This window comes from Zootoca vivipara, chromosome 1 (assembly GCF_963506605.1).
Source record: "Zootoca vivipara chromosome 1, rZooViv1.1, whole genome shotgun sequence".
Classification (NCBI taxonomy): Eukaryota; Metazoa; Chordata; class Lepidosauria; order Squamata; family Lacertidae; genus Zootoca; species Zootoca vivipara.
In genome coordinates, this window is record NC_083276.1 from 28531029 (window position 1) to 28551656 (window position 20628).

The 20628-nt window shown below is 42.1% G+C and overlaps 1 protein-coding gene across 1 annotated transcript in view; it reads left to right on the forward strand.

Annotated features, from left to right (window-relative positions):
- SPTLC2 (serine palmitoyltransferase long chain base subunit 2) overlaps positions 1-20628 on the forward strand; it is a 69197-nt gene that overhangs the window by 10670 nt on the left and 37899 nt on the right. The window contains exons 2-7 of the mRNA XM_035107965.2: positions 2603-2797; positions 12966-13120; positions 15967-16115; positions 16322-16446; positions 17945-18038; positions 19759-19864. Of these exons, the coding sequence (XP_034963856.1) occupies positions 2603-2797; positions 12966-13120; positions 15967-16115; positions 16322-16446; positions 17945-18038; positions 19759-19864 (824 nt within the window). The remainder of the gene's footprint in view (positions 1-2602; positions 2798-12965; positions 13121-15966; positions 16116-16321; positions 16447-17944; positions 18039-19758; positions 19865-20628) is intronic.

Consider the following 20628-nt stretch of genomic DNA (forward strand, 5'->3'; position numbering starts at 1 on the left):
GTTTTTCCAGGGAGTCTTCTCTTCTCATGAGGTGGCCAAAGTATTGCAGCCTCAGCTTCACAATCTGTCCTTCCAGTGAGCACTCAGGGCTGATTTCCTTCAGAACTGATAGGTTTGATCTTCTTGCAGTCCATGGGACTCTCAAGAGTCTCCTCCAGCACCACAATTCAAAAGCATCAATTCTTCGGCGATCAGCCTTCTTTATGGTCCAGTTCTCACTTCCATACATCACTACTGGGAAAACCATAGCTTTAACTATACGAACCTTTGTTGGCAAGGTGATGTCTCTGCTTTTTAAGATGCTGTCTAGGTTTGTCATTGCTTTTCTCCCAAGAAGCAGGCGTCTTTTAATTTCGTGACTGCTATCACCATCTGCAGTGATCATGGTGTTAGGTTTTTCCTTTAAGACTGATGTGGTCAATGGTGCTACACAGAGATGTCTGTTTGTAACCTTGTTCTGAATGTTAACACACCTGTGAGCTTTTGCTAATTTGAATAATTGAAGGTAGAGTTTGCTTACTGTAATGTGATTGGGTAATTGACTATTTTGAATTCTGTACTTAAGCTACCCAAATGGTTCATGGGTGTGGTGGTGGTGATGTATTGTGAAATGAGGAATGGAGTAGAGGAGTGTGGTGTATATAATTGTAAATAAAAGCAAGCAAAGATACTGAAGACGACTTTGTTATTTCATCGACCCTGCCGCTGTTGCCACTCGGTTGGTGCGTATTTTGCCCAACACATGGAACCCAAGAAAGTAAAATCTCTCACTGCCTCCATTTCTTCCCCTTCTATTTGCCAGGAGGTGATGGGGCCAGTGGCCATGATCTTAGTTTTTTTGATGTTCAGCTTCAGACCATATTTTGCGCTCTCCTCTTTCACCCTCATTAAAAGGTTCTTTAATTCCTCCTCACTTTCTGCAGATGTACTAGCTACCAAACTACATTGATTGTAGCCATCAATGAGAAGTATGTGTTCTTCTACACCAAGCTAATCTTATTAGCTTGTGTTCTCTTAGTAGAAGTTTCCTCTTGACCTTGATGAGAGAGCTCTGGTGCGATGGTTATGTATGGCATGTGCCCCAAACCAGTATCTTGAGTTTTGCCCAGTAGCCAGTGCCATTGGTAATGGACCAGCCTATTATTCTTTCTACTGTTGCATCAGTTGCTGCGTTTTCTATCAGCTGCAGCTTCCAAGTGGTTATGAAGGGCAGTGGATGTAAGGCAATTTATAGCAGTCTATCCTAGCAAGTTACAGCGTAAAGGTGATTAGCAGTTTCTTTCCCAGCTCCATTGAATGCTGTAGTCCAGGGATATCCAACAGGTAGATCACAATCTACTGGTAGATCGCGGGGTGCCCGTGGTAGACCGTGGGAGCCTCCCCCTACCCAAAAAATAGAAAAGAAAACAGCTCAACAGCTTTGGCGCCCTACAAAAAGCTCAACAACTATGACTTCCCCAAAAAAGCTTTGCCAGTTGTTGTTTTTATATATATAGTGGGAGTAGATCTCAGTCTCTTGAAAGTTGGACATGCCTGCTATAGTCTGAACTAAATGAAGATGTAAAATTTATCTCTGGCTACTTTTTGTGGTTCAGGCAGCAGTCGATACCTCCTGCTTCCTTTCCCACTTCATTACTTAATACGGCTGGGTGATACCGGTATTTGCTTTTCAACATTGCAATGTATCACCAGCCAAACATTGTGATGTAGTGATACATAACGATGTTGAGAAGTGGAGAGAGGTACAATGCTGAGACCGATGCAGCTTGTTCATCCCTCCGCTCGCCAGGCACTGTAGGTGGAGAAGGGCCTCAGGAGCGGTGGCAGTTTCACTCATGATATACTGCTGGGTATCAATGCATTACCCAGGCTCTAGTGCCTATCCAGTTCTGAAAACAAGACTTCAAATACGGATTATCTTAATTTGTTCAAATATAGATTATTTTAATTTATGCCTGGGCTGTAAGCTTTATTTATGGCACCATTATTATTTAATGGACTGTCCACGTAGAGGACAGTACCACCACAGTACACCCAGGTTCTGCTATCCAAGCACTCATTATACAAAAGTTCATTTATCCAAACACAAGGAATTAGTACCAAAATCTCGCTATACAAAATCTGCAGATTCAGATATCCAAACAGCCAATGGATTTAAAAAAACTTAGGTCAGACTCTACTAGGCAGCCTATCTGGTGTTTTACATCAATCTCTAATTTTGAGCAGTAACAATATCCAGGGACCAAATGTTCTGGGCGGTTGCATTACAGCAATACCTAAAAATTGTGAGTCATGCAGATGAGAAAGTGCTGCATGGCAGGAATTCTACAAACCCATTCAGGTTTGCATTCATCATTCTTCAGAATGTTTTTTAAATTGATACAATATTTATAGTGTTTGAGAGCAGCACACACTGAAATTGCAGTCAAGATGGGCAGTCCAAAATGTGATTGTTGTAGGTTGGCAGGGGTTTTCATGGGGCTTCAGGGAAGGCTGTAGAGAGCAGGACATGGTGCTGGTTGTGTACACTGGTAAAATTTAATATGAAACTCTTAAGGAATTGACTAATCCTACCTTGCTAACAGCTCTCTTTTCCTTGTAGCTCCCGCATATTGCTCACAATGGAGGCTTGTATAAAAGACCTTTCAATGAAGCTTTTGAGGAAACGCCAATGCTGGTTGCTGTACTGACTTATGTAGGCTATGGTGTCCTCACCCTTTTTGGGTATCTTCGAGACTTTCTGAGGCATTGGAAAATCGAGCACTGTCATAATGCAACAGAAAGAGAAGAACAAAAGGTAAATGCTTGCTGTTACCTTTGCTTCAGAGATAAGTTGGGGTTGAACAAGTTTCTGGTGAATGAGATGTAGATATGTTAGAATGACTATTCTTTTGTGACTATGTGTTTGACTGCATTCGGACATAGGGCCAAATCATGGTTTGTGAGGGTTTTCTATTCCTCTTTCCTTAATACTGCCCATGGAATTCTAAGCTACCCAGCATTGCCAAACTATCAGCAAAATGTTGCCCCATGAGCTACTCTCTTACTATTGGCAAGAAGCTGAAGTGGAGCAGGGTGATGAATGCTTTCTTCCGTGGGCTGATCTCAGCACAGCTGAAAATAAAGTGTGTTCTTGTGTGCAATTCCCTTGCCCTTTTGCAAGGTTGTCTAAGATACCAGTACCTATTTTTTCTCTTTCCCACTATTTCCAGGGTTAAATTGATGATTTCATTAGTTATTTTGATGTAAATGGCAAGTAGCTGCAAGGTACATAGGTACCCCAAATGTTACCAAGTATGACACTTGAGGTGAAGATACTTACAAATCTCTCTCACACCTTGAAAGTAAGCATTGAATAGCATTATGTACGTGGTTGACTGTCCCCCTTTCCTACTCAAGCCCTCTTATTTAAAAGCTATTGATTATTATTTTTTAACAAAGAAAGGCAAATCTCCAGGCACCCACTCAGTCACAGCTTAAACCAGGCACCCCCAAACTAAGCCCTCCAGATTTTTGGGGGGACTACAATTCCCATCATCCCTGACCACTGGTCCTGTTAGTCCCAAAAGATATGGAGGGTCGAGTTTGGGGATGCCTGGCTTAAACCTTCTTAGAAAACATTTTTCAGTCTAGCATCACACAGCATTAAGACCTGTGTGACGTTCCTTTTTCCAGGTTTACTCCCACAGTACACAAATTATACCATCTCTTCCTTTGGGAGGTCGTTCCATACTCCCTTTCAAGCCCAATATCTTTTTCAACACGGGTCTCTCCCACAAAAGTGGGAGAAATGATGTAGCAACATTTTTATTTTGAATTGTTTTGCATCTAATTTGCTCCCCAGCTAAGGCACAGCTTGCACATAAAAGTTTTATCAGAAACGTAAGGTGCTTCTTTTTAAAAACAAAACAAAACTAAAGGGCCTTCAACCAAAAGTGTTCAGTGGTTTTCAGACGTTATAGAACACATTGTTTTTCAGAGAACTTACTTGAAATTATTAGAACCAGAAGCGGCAAATTTACTCTATTTAAAAAAAAAAAAAAAAAAATTGTATCCACATAACTGAAAATTGTTTTTAGCCTAATAGTACAGTACAAAACAACATCAAACCATGCGTTACGGGAAATACATTCAACAAATACACAAGACGTAACCGGCTGTGCATTCACATAAACCAGTGTTTCTCAACCTTTTTTGGGCCACGGCACACTTGTTCCGTGAAAAAAATCACGAGGCACACCACCATTAAAAAAGTTAAAAAATTTAACTCTGTGCTGCCCTATATTGACTATAATTATGACTGTAAGAAACACTTGCCAATTGCTGTGTTGGTTGCAATCTCCTGTAATAAGGCTTCACAAGCCGTCCTGCGGGTCAGTGTTGTGTATTGGCGGCCGCCAGGCTCGTTTGCACTGAGCTTTGGGAAAGAGGAGGAGAAATATTGCTTTCCGGCGGCTCATTGGTCATTCATTGGCGGCCGCCAGGCACGTGACAATGCAAATCGCCCTTCTCGTCGCCGCACATCGCGGCACACCAGCCAGCGTCTAGTGTGCCGCGGAACAGTGGTTGAGAAACGCTGACATAAACAATACTCTTCTTTATATTCTTATCACAATATCAAATGTTTACCTTGCACATAAACAACACATAAAGTGCAATAATATAGACAGAAGTCCCAATAGATCAGTTCATTCATAAAGACCAAATACCTGCTAGTTTCTGTTCCACATATGTTCATAAAGTCCAAGTTGGAGCCTACTACAGTTCCACAGAGTTGACAAGGATTTCCGGAATAATGTCTTGTTTCGCTTTCATGGGCTTCATCAGTGGTACATGTTCATATGTAGTATATCAAAGTCATGGAACTCGCCTTCCTGGACTTCATCAGTTGTACATATTCTACTGTGTTTCTCCGAAAATAAGACACCGTCTTATATTTATTTTTCCTAAAAAAACAAAACACTATGGCTTATTTTCAGGGGATGTCTTATTTTTCCCTCCTTCTCCTGCCATGGCCAGCATTGCTGCTGCGCCTATCACTATGTCTTATTTTCGGAGTATAGCTTATATTCCTTGAATGCTTAAAAATCCTACTACGGCTTATTTCATGGCTACGTCTTATTTTTGGAGAAACAGGGTAAGTAATATAAATGAATATAATGTCGTAATTCAACTTATTTTAACAAATTGAAATTATAGAAACAATTTTGCTATAGAAGTACACACCATATATGAAGTATCAAGATAATAGAACTTATAGTGGTTTCCAGTAAACAAGAACTGTTACAATGTAATATTATATAGACAGGCACAGCATAGATTTTAGTTACGGGTGACAGCACTGCAGCTGTAAGGTTTTCTTCTTAAAGTGACCCCTTTAAAACAACAAATGTAAAACAAACTTTATCCATACACAGGTGTTACACATACAAGCATTAATAATGACTCATAGAAAGCAACTATAATCAATTTCAGTATTCAAACCTGAGGAATGCAAAGAGTCAAGTAGAAAAATAAATCTACAGGACGTTCTACAGGAACGAGATATACCCAAATTACGAAAAATGTCGTATCTTCATCCGAATCGGACGCTTAAATAAAATGCTGTACTAAAAGAGCATCAATTACATTGTTCCTAATCCTAGATTGATGCTCTGATATTCTTACTTTAATACTGTAAATCTAAGAGTATGACCTACATATAATAATCCACAAGGACATCTAATAACATAAATTACATCTGGAGTCGCACATGTGGCAAATGCCTGTAAAACAAACTTAACACCTTCTTTGTTGGTAAATTATTTCACCTGCAGCATGTAATTACAGGAGGTATAATGACCACATCTGAAAAAGCCACGTGGAGGATTAGATAGAGTACATTGTGTGGGTGTAGATTTTAAATCCATGTGCACCAGTATATCTCTTAATGATTCTGTGTGATGTTTGGGGAAAAGGGGAATCCTATCACATTCAGGGATGTCCTTAAGAAAATGTCAATGTCGCCTTATAATTCTCTCAATTTCAAAAGTCATATGGTTGTACTCTAGACAGCATAAATGTGCATGGATCTTGTGCTAACATGTGAACAGGATGTAAGAAGAGTTGACCTCTCCCTTAATTGTGTTTTTTGAACAGCAGTTATTACAGTTATTACAGAATTTGGATAGCCTTGTTTTAACAAAGATGCAGAAAGTATTTTTGAATGGGTTTTAAAGTCCTGTGGGTCCGATGAATTTCATTTTAATCTTAGGAATTGACCTAGAGGAAGATTGTCACGGTAGGGCAAAGCGTACCTTGCCCACCAGGGAGGGATCTGGCGTATTTCCCCCCCCCCCAAAAAAAGCACACCTTTCATACCTAAAACAATTATTAAACACACAAAAAAGTGACCCCCAAATTAGACATCACCAGCAGAAGGTCTGAAGACTCCAGCAGCATCCAATAGAAAGGCAGATTGCGCACTGTCACCAGCAAAAGCTCTGAAGGGCGGCGCCAAATAATGACATCATCAACCGAGCAACTGAAACCACCATTACCAGACAACCCACAGTGTCAGGCCGGGGCCAAGGAATGGAGATACAGGGTGAAGGCCTCAGCTCGCATTTAAATACTAGCCCAAGCCAAGGCCGAGAGACTAGGCCTCGCCTCCCAGTGGCTGCATTAATAAATGCCTGGCAGCATTAGGCAGTTGTTCATCATTTCCCCTAACACGCACTTGGAGGCACGGCGAAGGGTTTTTGCTTTTTAAATTAGTGGGCGTTGTGTCACATGCGAGGCTCCAGCGGCCATTTTAAGTAAGGGCAGTCATGCCCCTTTTAACCTAGGCTTTATACCAGGCACCCCCAAACTGCGGCCCTCCAGATGTTTTGGCCTACAACTCCCATGATCCCTAGCTAACAGGACCAGTGGTTGGGGAAGATGGGAATTGTAGTCCAAAACATCTGGAGGGCCGAAGTTTGGGGGTGCCTGCTTTATACTATTCTCATGTTCTTATTTCAAAAAAATTTAATCTAAATATATAAAAATGTTCACGATATGTGTGCAGGGGCAAATGTAGGAAGATACTGGGGGGAGGGAACAACAGAGGGCTCAGACAAAAGTGCATGCTGGGAAATAGAACCCAGAACCTAACAGTTCCTTCCCCAAGAGTTGGGGGCCAAGGTATGGAGATACATGGGGGAGGGGCCAACACTCCCCAGGGACAACAGACGGAATGGTATCCTACTGAAACACAGGGATGAGCCGAGGGGGTGGAGGGAGGAGGGGCGGGATACGTCATGGATCGGGACAGGGTGGGGGGAAGCACAGGGATGACCCATAGCAACGCGTGACCGGGCCAGCTAGTTTCTTATAAGGACGGACTTTAATAGTACAGTACTTCTAAACATTTTTAAAGTGAGTTTAAACTTTTAACTACTACTTCCTTTCTGAGTCTGGCGGGCTTTCAGCATACTGAACCTGAAGTACAGTGGTGTGGTGCATTGATGCTGGTGGAGGATTGATTTGTATTCCACCAGTGGAACTTGGTATGGTACAGGTTTTGGCTAACAGGGATGCAGCCCTTGAATTGTCACTTCTAGGCTCATCATCTTGAGCAGGCACCCCCAAACTCGGCCCTCCACCTGTTTTGGGACTACATCTCCCATCATCCCTGACCACTGGTCCTGTTAGCGGGGGGTGGGTGGGAGTTGTAGCGCCAAAACAGCTGGAGGGCCGAGTTTGGGGGTGCCTGATCTAGAGCGTTCCCTTCAATTTGAATTTATGTCAGAATAGCAGAGTTAGGTACTGGCAGCATTTGTTGCTTCAGGGGCAGTGGGTGTGGTATGGGTAAACGGGGGTTGGGGGGGGGAGAGGATGCTTCCTTATGATTGATACCAAAATGTTTAGGCAGCCTGGTCTAGTTTTCCACTGCCTCTGAGTATGCTCAGAAGTGGCTTCTCTTACTGATTGCCAAAGGCTTATTTTATGCCTTTATTAGCTTTCTTCATGTAGCGAACATGTAGTCATCTGCACATCTTAGATTCTTATTGGGAGAATTAATTGAAGAGGTTTAAATATGGTTGGGACAAAAAATAATTACGTAGGTTTAACTTGGATATGCAGAGGAATCAATATAACAAGTAACCACAGAAGGGGGGAGGGGATGATATTAATATTGGGTATATGGAATTTGTTGTATAAAATGATATTTTGATTATGTAAAATTAGAAAATGGGAATATAAAATATTATAAAAAAGAGGCTGAGAAGTGTACGTATGCATGGAAGCGTTGTCTTAGGGATTTGTTTTTGCAAAGTAGGACACAGCAGATTAGGAGTCTTAGAATTTTGAAGTGTCAGGCATAGCTCTAGTGGCTTTAGCCCAAACGTAGCAGAGTTTTCCTGCACAGCGCAGAAGCTAGTTGAGGTGGAAATGACTAGTCGGCTAGACGCAGAATAACTATTTACAGGATTTATTAAAAGAAAATAAAACCAGCAGAGTTTCCGCATACAAAGCAAAGCAAAATAAATCTTCTCTGTCTCTCTCTCTCCAACCATACGCAGCACTCCTACTCCTAACACCCAACAAAAACGCTGTGCTAGCATTCCTAGATAACAGAGTTCAGTGCTGGTCGTTAACCAATCAGAGAGAGTAGTTTCCAGGTCAGGCAGACCTTGGCTTTCTGCCAAGAGTAAATTGACACTGCCTTGAGTTAATTGTATGAAGCAAGAATCTGTAAGTTTCCCATGAGAACCAATTAATCAATCAACCAACAGTAAATGGTGCCTTGAAGAGTGCTGTATTATGAGCTTCTTGTTACCACAGGTCATTAAAAGATCCTTATTGTGATAGTTAAGGTGCTACACCCAATATGCCAGCAAGTTTGGAAAACTCAGCAATGGCCAGAGGATTGGAGAAGATCAGTCTACATCCCAATTCCAAAGAAGGGCAGTGCCAAAGAATGCTCCAACTACCGCACAATTGCGCTCATTTCACACGCTAGCAAGGTTATGCTTAAAATTCTACAAGGCAGGCTTAGGCAGTATGTGGACCGAGAACTCCCAGAAGTGCAAGCTGGATTTCGAAAGGGCAGAGGAACCAGAGACCAAATAGCAAACATGCGCTGGATTATGGAGAAAGCTAGAGAGTTCCAGAAAAACGTCTACTTCTGCTTCATTGACTATGCAAAAGCCTTTGACTGTGTCGACCACAGCAAACTATGGCAAGTTCTTAAAGAAATGGGAGTTCCTGATCACCTCATCTGTCTCCTGAGAAATCTCTATGTGGGACAAGAAGCTACAGTTAGAACTGGATATGGAACAACTGATTGGTTCAAAATTGGGAAAGGAGTACGACAAGGTTGTATATTGTCTCCCTGCTTATTTAACTTATATGCAGAATTCATCATGCGAAAGGCTGGACTAGATGAATCCCAAGCCGGAATTAAGATTGCCGGAAGAAATATCAACAACCTCAGATATGCAGATGACACAACCTTGATGGCAGAAAGCGAGGAGGAATTAAAGAACCTTTTAATGAGGGTGAAAGAGGAGAGCGCAAAATATGGTCTGAAGCTCAACATCAAAAAAACCAAGATAATGGCCACTGGTCCCATCACCTCCTGGCAAATAGAAGGTGAAGAAATGGAGGCAGTGAGAGATTTTACTTTCTTGGGCTCCTTGATCACTGCAGATGGTGACAGCAGTCACGAAATTAAAAGACGCCTGCTTCTTGGGAGAAAAGCAATGACAAACCTAGACAGCATCTTAAAAAGCAGAGACATCACTTTGCCGACAAAGGTCCGTATAGTTAAAGCTATGGTTTTCCCAGTAGTGATGTATGGAAGTGAGAGCTGGACCATAAAGAAGGCTGATCGCCGAAGAATTGATGCTTTTGAATTATGGTGCTGGAGGAGACTCTTGAGAGTCCCATGGACTGCAAGAAGATCAAACCTATCCATTCTTAAGGAAATCAGCCCTGAGTGCTCCCTGGAAGGACAGATCGTGAAGCTGAGGCTCCAATACTTTGGCCACCTCATGAGAAGAGAAGAATCCTTGGAAAAGACCCTGATGTTGGGAAAGATTGAGGGCACTAGGAGAAGGGGACGACAGAGGACAAGATGGTTGGACAGTGTTCTCGAAGCTACGAACATGAGTTTGACCAAACTGCGGGAGGCAGTGCAAGACAGGAGTGCCTGGCGTGCTATGGTCCATGGGGTCACGAAGAGTCGGACACGACTAAACGACTAAACAACAACAACAACATTGTGATAGTGTCTGCCTAGGTATGAGATGGAGAGGAGGTCAAATGAGATTATTGCCAGGCAGACTAAGGGCTTATGTTGTGAAAATGCCTGTGAGAGGTGTTTTGTTGCTGGTGAAATGTTGTCATTCTCCATGCTCTGTAGTCTGGCAGACTTCAAGGGCGGAATGTGCCAAACCACAGTTGGTGCAAACTGACTTTGCAAGACAGCTTCCAACTTTGATTTCGGACCTTGGTTTGTTGGCCTTTCATAAAACATCTTACAATGTATGGTTTGGTTCTGCTTCTGAATGTTACAGTGTCTTGGTAATATGAAGGATTTACTTGAAATTTTAGTGTAGTGGGCAGAAGGTTTGGGCATATCCAGATAGTTGTGGGAAATCGTCCAAAGATGCTCTAAGTTACTGGCTGTCATTTACCCCTGCTCTTAAGTTTACTAGGGCGCTTGAAATGGGGTATACTTTCATTTTATACCTTGGGTAGTCCTTGGAACAAGACTTCATAGATACAGGGGTTTAATTTCATTGCAGTGGTGTAATCTCTAAAGCAGTGAGGTCTGCATTTTCAGAATGAACTTTGGTGACTTAAAGGTTTTCTGGCTACTCAAGGTAAAATAAAGTGGTTGAGTTGAAAGAATGCAGCTTGCTAGCAGATTACTCAGGTGACTCATACAGCAGATTTCTTCAGCCATGCTCTGCTTCCTTGAATCCTGCTTGATTGCTCTTACTGAGAAGTAACTAGGTACTACTAGGGATGTGGTTTGGTTTTCCTCATGTTTCTGCCAAAAGAAAGAAGAATTTAGCATATCATCAAAACTAGGGCAGCCTTGCATTTCTAAAAGCCTCGCTTAAGTAAAACATGGGCTGTGGAGGCCTTGTGGGTTGGAGGGTGGTGGCCTCATACACATATGAGATTAGTATGTACACTCTTTCTATGAAAGAAGGCAACAGAACACATTGATTGGTACTAGAAAGCAGCTTTGAAGTATTGGGTGGCTGCATTAAAAAATAAATCCTTACCACATACTTAAAAGAAATTTACAGACACTTAAGTGCTTCTAGAAACATACAACTAGAAAATGAATTATAGGTTGCTTAAAGTATTAATTTGTTTGTGATCCTTTGAAAGAAGCCTTTTTATATCTGGCATGTATTTGACTCAAGTACAAAACCACTGGAAGCTTACAAATTGACAGGATTGTGTTAAATAGCTGAGAAAACTGCAAGTAATTCTTTTCAGTACATAGATAGGCCTAGTGGAGGGAGGGAAACACCCAAGTTACCAGTAAAGCTGGCTTGTAGGTAAGTATTTAGACTTTTCAAGCACTCGTCTACCTAATAGCCGTACTCGTTAATGAATCAGCATCTTAGTAGAACTAGGTGCATGTATTGTTCAGAGGGCGTGGAGTAGGAGGGTAACGCCATATATAATGCACAAAATCTCTTTGCTTTCAGGATTACTATCCCATGAAGGCATGCACACACTTTCATCATGGTGGCATAGCTTATCCTGTTGTTGATTCACATAGGGTCTAGGTTTCCGTAGATGCAGTAATGTGAGACTAGTTATATGCGAGGGAAGGGCATATTGGGGGAATCTGACCATTTTTGCTTTTTACAATATCCTTTTTTTCTTGAGGCCAGGAAAACATCCATGTTAGCACCAGGGAAGCGGGGACAACAGGGCTGATTGACTTAAATCAAGATTTCCATTTAAATATGCATGCATCCTGCCTGAAGGCTCAAATAATTAAAACATATTGTTTGTTAATAAATAAGGTTTGTGTGTGTACATACCCAAGGATGAAAAGCAAGACACGTGTAAGCTAAGACTGCCATCCTGTGCACATTTACTTCGTAATAAGTTCCAGTAAGCTTCCAATGAACAATGTTTTGTAAACTGCTCTGGAATTGTTTTTAGTGGAGGGGAGGGCAGTGTATAGAAATACCTTAAATAATGTGAGTATGACTTCTGAGTTATTGCAGAATTTGGAATAATTTGCTTATCCCTGGGTCCAGGAATGGGGAATCATGTATTTTACAGTGCTTAACTTCAGAAGTTAATTTCTCACCCAACCCAGTCCTGTTCTTTTCCACATAGCAAAGCAGACTTTTTCACTTTTTCATAGATGGTCATGTTTCAAATGCAAGTGTTGGCTTATTTGCTTCATCTTGTTTAACACAACAAATACAGATATCCTTTCAAAGCACACCATTGTTTTAAAGGAAAACTTGTAGATGGGGTGGGTTTTTTAAGCAGAAAAGTGAATTAAAAAACGATCTATTCTGGGAGCAGCAAAAGGTAACCAGAGAATGGATGGGTAATGGTCTTCTCCCCCACTTCTTAGTTCTGTAACTAGTTATTATAATAAGTTTGTAAACATATGGGAGTCCCATGCTGCCTGTGATCACTGAAAAAAGAAGAGCAGAATTACAGGCTCTGGAGTGGTACAAACCCAGACATTTATAGTTTTACATTTTGTTAGGGACAGAGGGCTTGTTTGGAGTTCTTTCAGTGGGTGTATCTGTGTGGTTTCTAGGTTCAGTGCCATGTGATATATTCACTGTCCTGAGCACTTGGTGATATGTAGAGAGGAAAACATGCAATAGCACCAAGTAAAAATGGGTTTAACGCCACTTTTCCTGTTATTTGGGTGTGGGTGTGGGTGGAGGATGGAAAGTTAGTCCTCACCTATTAATGCTCTTTTCATATGTTTCCAGGATTTTGTCCCTTTGTACCAGGATTTTGAAAACTTCTATACAAGGAACCTCTACATGCGCATTAGGGATAGCTGGAGCAGACCACTCTGCAGTGTACCGGGAGCCAAAGTAGACATATTAGAGCGGGTTTCCCATGACTACAATTGGACATTCAAGTGAGTAAAAGGGTTTTGGAAAGCTCCTGGGCAACTAACCTTTAAAGCAGGGGGGTGGAGAACCTGTGGCCCTCCAGATGTTGCTGAAATAAAAGTACAAGTAAGTTGGGGGTCCAAAACATTTGCAGGGTCAAAGATTCTCCACCCCTGCTTTAGAAGATAATTAGTGAGGGGTTGCGAAATGGGTTGTGGAAGATGGACCGCGGCCTCTGTAGCAAGGATATGAACTCCACCATTGCCTTTTGCTTAACTCAGTGCCGGACCTTCCCTACACGTTCTAGATTGCAATGCCACAGAACCCAGTTTGCCTATAATTTGATCCAACAAAACAGCCCATGAGGGCTGGCTATTTTATGACCTGTATAGAAAAACCATATAGGTTAGGGATGGCCAACATTCGTGTCATGTCTTGTGCACGTTACATTACTTTAGTGTTTCACTTAGCCTTCAAGTGGGTTTGCCTCTAGTCCACTAAGATAAGCAGCATTGCAGTACTGAAGAGGAAGTCAGAAATGGAGGCATGATATGATGCCATAGCCACATCAGTTGATTCCTGAGCTCTGGTCTATTTGTGCCCAAGCTCATTTCTGCATTGCGTGCCATGGGGTTTTGTGCTCAGTAGAGTCTTCAGTCTTATACATGTTTGCAAAAACTTATGCTGGAAACCCTTTGCTTTGGAAAAAGGGCAGTGTGTATCTCAGTCTCGTCTTCCGTGCGCTGGATCTTTTTGTAGGGTGTTCAGCGGTATCCCCCTTGGGCAAGACAAATACAATAGCAGCCGAAAGGGAAACCTACCATGCTTTTTGGGTTTGAGATAAACTGAGTATGTCCAGATTTCCACTGACTTAATTGGAATTGAAATGAATTGGAAGTGGCGTGGGATAGCATGTCAGTTGTCTCTGGTCTTTAATTTGGTTTATATATTTATGTTATATAAATATTTATATCCCACCTCTCCTCCTAGGAGCTCAAGTACATACCGGTAGTTTCCCCCCCCCCTCCCTGTGTTATCTTTACAGCAATCCTGTGAATTAGGCTAGACTGAGTGATGGTGTCTGGCCCAAGGTCACCCACTGGCCAAGTGGGGATTTGAGTGGTGGTCTCCCAGGTCCTGGTGACCTTTAATAAAGTGAAGAAAAGTGGCAGTACTGTTTAGAAGCATGCTCAGGAAATTGGTAGCTAAAGAGTTCTGTGTTGGAACAGAGCTAATTGAGCAGAGTTAACATCCATTGTTATTGTCAGGTTCATAATTCAAGGGGGGTATGGTTAACATACCCCCCTTGAATTATGAACCTGACAATAACAATGGATGTTAACTCTGCTTAAGAGGAGGAATTAAAGAACCTTTTAATGAGGGTGAAAGAGGAGAGCGCAAAATATGGTCTGAAGCTCAACATCAAAAAAACCAAGATCATGGCCACTGGTCCCATCACCTCCTGGCAAATAGAAGGGGAAGAAATGGAGGCAGTGAGAGATTTTACTTTCTTGGGCTCCTTGATCACTGCAGATGGTGACAGCAGTCACGAAATTAAAAGACGCCTGCTTCTTGGGAGAAAAGCAATGACAAACCTAGACAGCATCTTAAAAAGCAGAGACATCACCTTGCCGACAAAGGTCCGTATAGTTAAAGCTATGGTTTTCCCAGTAGTGATGTATGGAAGTGAGAGTTGGACCATAAAGAAGGCTGATCGCCGAAGAATTGATGCTTTTGAATTATGGTGCTGGAGGAGACTCTTGAGAGTCCCATGGACTGCAAGAAGATCAAACCTATCCATTCTTAAGGAAATCAGCCCTGAGTGCTCCCTGGAAGGACAGATCGTGAAGCTGAGGCTCCAATACTTTGGCCACCTCATGAGAAGAGAAGAATCCTTGGAAAAGACCCTGATGTTGGGAAAGATTGAGGGCACTAGGAGAAGGGGACGACAGAGGACAAGATGGTTGGACAGTGTTCTCGAAGCTACCAACATGAGTTTGACCAAACTGCGGGAGGCAGTGCAAGACAGGAGTGCCTGGCGTGCTCTGGTCCATGGGGTCACGAAGAGTCGGACACGACTAAACGACTAAACAACAACATGGTTAACACACTTCTAGAAGAGAATAGCTTTAGTCCTCCTTGCAGTAGTTTACTGGCTTCCAGATGCACTTCCTTTGTGTGCTGGAGGATATTGTGCTTGAAGAAATGACTAGGATTTGAGGATAACAATGGGAGGGGGTCTTTTGTGGGGTGGCAGTGGCATAGAAGGCTTGAAATTGCCAGAGGAAAATAACAAACTGTTTTGAAATGCCTCAGCACTCTGTTTTGATTCTTAAGAGAGCTTTCAAAGAACATCTGCTAATCTGCAATCTGACACTTTACTTATTTTGTCTGAATAAAGCTAATTATGTTGGAAGATGCAGAAAAGTGTTAGTTTATGATCTTCGGCTATAACGAAAGAAGTCTTGCTGAGTTAAGCAAACTGAAACAGAGCAGCATTTGTATAAACCTATTTGTCTTGCCTACTTCAACATAGGAAATCTCTAACAGGCTTTGGACACATCCCTGTTAATACATTGTGACCGGTGAGGCTTTGATATTATTCCTGCAGGATATTACTCCCTTTGCATCATGTCACAATAGACTTTGAAGCTTTTGGAAACTTTAAAAAAGCAGTTTGCATTGTAGCAGAGACTGACTGTTTTGGGTGGGCTGCCAGCTAGCTGAAAACTGCTTGGTGTGCACAGAGCCCTTAATTTCTAAAGGATTATACTAGATGGCAGCCTTCAACAGTACTAAGCATATGTACTTAATTGTTGATGATCTCCATATCTTTTACATGCTATGTTTTTATAAATATATCTATATATAGGTACACAGGAAAAGTGATAAAAGGCGTAATTAACATGGGGTCCTACAACTACCTTGGGTTTGCAGAGAACACTGGAGTTCGCAAGGATGCCGTGGCTGAAGTTCTTTCGCAGTATGGAAGTGGGGTGTGCAGCACTAGGCAAGAGATGGGTAAGTTCAGACAAGGGACTAGTATCTGAGTACATTTAATAACTCAGACTCCACAAAATATTATATGGCAGTTCCTAAGCTTTTGCCCTAGTTTGTATGCATCCAGCTTGCATCATTAACACTAAAAATTAAACTTCTTAGCATTAAAAGTGTTATATTCACAGTGGATTTACCCGTCTTGAACCCCTTTTCTATGTTTCTTCCAGGAAACCTGGACAAACACGAGGAGCTAGAAACATTATTGGCCAGATACCTTGGTGTGGAATCCGCTTTGTCATATGGGATGGGATTTGCAACCAACTCAATGAATATTCCTGCTTTGGTTGGCAAGGTATGGGTGTCTTTGGAGAGAGGACTGGCCTAGATCTGTCTTCACAGGTTTCTGATGTTAGCCTCTCACTTTTTCAGTGTATACTTTGTGAAGGAGGGGGAAATTAAAATTCCTGTATGCCATGCACTTCTGTTTAGAAAATAGTTATCCCTTGCGGAAATGTTAAATGAATAATCAGGAGAGGAAAAACATGTCACAAGATGAATGAGTGCACCGAGGCTGCTTTCTTAGCCCCTCAAGCTGTATTGGGACAAGAAAATGTCAGTGTAGTTTGGAGAGCTGAGCACATTAGTCACATTGGCTTCACTAGAATACAAAATGATTATGTAAAGTACGTTGTTAGCTTGATCAGATAGAAACTATGTTATTTAAAATAGTCTGTTTGGAGAGAATTTGCTAGTCCAGTGCACATTCACACTTCTTGTTTTGAACTTCATCACATGGCCCCCACCATTTTATTTATCAAAAATAAATTTCTGTATTGTTTTAAGTGGGTGAGCAGCACTTGGTTGAAATAAAGAGTGCAAGACATCCAGGTGAATAGCCTACATATGCTCTGTACAAGAATGTATTGCACCATTTATGCCATTGTGAACTTGTAAAGGATTTCTTAAGTTTTTAATTATCTTCCAAAGAGAAATGTTGTGTATACATAAGTGGAGGAGTTTAAATTCCTATTTGATTTAAATGGGTCTTCTTTGACTTCAAAATTTTTAATAAGTATACACATCATAATAAGAAATGTGTATCAGCAAAGCTATTAGACAATTTTGCCAATCTAACGGTTTTAAAACCTTATTTATTGCTGTTTTACTGTCAGACTGCAACCCAATATAAGCAATTCCTTCTCCGTTATTGTAGGGCTGCCTATCCGTAGTCGCATAGAACTCCTCAACCCTATAAAAAGTGGTACATCTCTCACTTACAAAACAATCCAAAATGCAATGTCATCCAATTGTTTTATTGGAAAATTTGCATTCAGTGTAGTGGAGCATATTCTGCTAAATGAATCTTAGATTTTCATTGAAGGCTACTGCCTTAAGCTAGTCACTTGCTGGTAATTTTAAAATGTTCTCCCTTACCCATCTTCTTGTGTAATTGGAGCAATAGGAAGACTGCACAGCACAGTAAAGCAAACAGAGAGCCATTCCCCTGGTTCAGTGTATCAAAATAGCCATAAATAGTAATGTGTGGTCTTGCAGCATCAGCTACTGATTCTATGCATTTTGGCCAACCAAGGAAAACTGATTGGAGTGTAAGGGGTTTCACCCAGCAAGAACCTTGCATGGTTATAGGCAGGCATAGGCAAACTCGGCCCTCCAGATGTTTTGGGACTACAACTCCCATCATCCCTAGCTAACAGGACCAGTGGTCAGGGATGATGGGAACTGTAGTCTCAAAACATCTGGAGGGCCAAGTTTGCCTATGCCTGGTTATAGATTAGTGGTTAACTGCAACTTTCTGTCTGGACCATTTATTTTCCTGTTTCCTTCTTCAGGGCTGTCTAATACTGAGTGATGAGTTGAATCATGCATCTCTAATATTAGGAGCAAGACTTTCAGGAGCAACAATTCGAATCTTCAAACACAATAGTGAGTATTTCCTAGGAGGTTTATTAATTTGACCGGAAATTCCTGTGTTGTGGACTAAATGCAGACTTTGATTTTAACCCCCCGAAAAAACTACCCAGAGAACTTTAATTTATGGGCAGTATATAAATAAAACTCTAAAGCAGCCCCAGGTGCATTTTAAAAAAAATGTTCTTAACATTTAAGGCAACCACAAATGAGAAAGTATTCAAAAGCTCCTCCCTGTTACTGTGGTCTTCAGACGAAGGGTGGTATAGTTATTTATTTTTTGTTAATTTTTCCTCTTCAAGCTTTCTCCATATCATATTTACCTGTTCAAATGCACTGTTTATCTTACGGACATAAGAAGATCCCTGCTGGATCAGACTAAAGACCTGAATAGTTATCTAGTCCAGCATCCTGTTCTCACAGTTTCTGAAGCCCCAAGCAGGACATGAGGGAAATAGCCTCACCTGCTGTTGTTCCACTTCTAATGGTAAGAGCCAGTGTGGTGTAGTGGTTAAGAGTGGTAGACTCGTAATATGGTGAACCGGGTTCGCGTCTCCGCTCCTCCACATGCAGCTGCTGGGTGACCTTGGGCAAGTCACACTTCTCTGAAGTCTCTCAGCCTCACTCACCTCACAGAGTGTTTGTTGTGGGGGAGGAAGGGAAAGGAGAATGTTAGCCGCTTTGAGACTCCTTAGGGTAGTGATAAAGTGGGATATCAAATCCAAACTTGTCTTCTCTTCTTATTCAGAGACATGATAGCTCTGAACCTGGAGGGGTGGCAGGTAGTCATCATGACTGATAACTATTGATAGCATTATCCTCTATGAATTTTGTGATTCCTCCTTTAAAGGCATCCCTATTGATGCTGCTGTCGCATCTTTGCAGATTCCATGGTTTTAACTATGTGCTGGGTGAAGACGTACTTCCTTTCGTTCTGTTCTGAATCTTTTTCCATTCAGTTTCACTGGATGATTTCAGATTCTAGAAGTATACAGTGGTACCTCTGGTTAAGAACTTAATTCGTTCCGGAGGTCCGTTCTTATCCTGAAACTGTTCTTAACCTGAAGCACCACTTTAGCAAATGGGGCCTACTGCTGCCGCCGCGCCGCCAGAGCACGATTTCTATTCTCATCCTGAAGCAAAGTTCTTAACCTGAGGTCCTATTTCTGGGTTAGCAGAGTTTGTAACCTGAAGCGTTTGTAACCTGAAGCATTTGTAACCCGAGGTACCACTGTACAGTCATACCTTGGATCTCAAATGCTTTGGCTCCCGAACAAATCGTCTCCTGAACAACCGAACCTGGAAGTGAGTGTTCCGGTTTTCAAACAATTTTCAGAAGCCGAATGTCCGATGTGGCTTCTGTTTGGCTGCAGGATGCTCCTGCAGCCAATCAGAAGCCGCGCCTTGGGTTTTGAACAGTTCCGGGAATCTAACGGACTCCGGGAACACATTCTGTTCGAGAACCAAGGTATGACGGTAGCTCTGTCATATCTCCTGGCTTAACATGATGCACAGCTCAGTCCATATGTTCCCAGTACTAATTGCTTATGGAGCGGGTGTTGTCAGGCAGAGTGATTCTTCAAAGTGAAGAGTGATTCTTTAATGAGCAACAAAAACAACAACATAATGTCACTCTCTGAATTACTGCTGTAGTAATGCTGCCTATAGCTGCTTCTGCTTCTAGTCCCTTTACAAAAGTAACAATGTTCTTTGGAATTGTGTTCATTGTGTATAGATATGCAGAGCTTGGAGAAGCTGCTCAAAGATGCCATTGTGCATGGGCAGCCACGCACACGCCGACCATGGAAAAAAATTCTCATCATTGTCGAAGGCATTTTCAGGTACAAGCTTGGTCCTTCCCATCACCAGTGCTGTTTGCCATATTGGATCATTGTTATTGTCCATTTTAAGGCATTCTGTAATCGAAGCCAATAATAATAATAATAATAATTTATTATTTATACCCCGCCCATCTGGCCGGGTTCCCCCAGCCACTCTGGGCGGCTTCCAAAAAAACAGAAATTCTAAAATACAGAAATCCATCAAACATTAAAAGCTTCCCTAAACAGGGCTGCCTTGAGATGCCTTCTAAAGGTCTGGTAATTGTTCTCTTTGACCTCTAGTGGGAGGGCATTCCACAGGGTGGGTGCCACTACCGAGAAGGCCCTCTGCCTGGTTCCCTGTAACTTTGCTTCTCGTAATGAGGGAACCGCCAGAAGGCCCTCGGAGCTGGACCTCAGTGTCCGGGCAGAACGATGGGGGTGGAGACGCTCCTTCAGGTATACCGGACCGAGGCCGTTTAGGGCTTTAAAGGTCAACACCAACACTTTGAATTGTGCTCGGAAACGTACTGGGAGCCAATGTAGGTCTTTTAGGACCGGTGTTATGTGATCTCGGCGGCCGCTCCCAGTCACCAGTCTAGCTGCCGCATTCTGGATTAGTTGTAGTTTCCGGGTCACCTTCAAAGGTAGCCCCACGTAGAGCGCATTGCAGTAGTCCAAGTGAGAGATAACTAGAGCATGCACCACTCTGGAGAGACAGTCACTGGGCAGGTAGGGACTCAGCCTGCGTACCAGATGGAGCTGATAAACAGCTGCCCTGGACA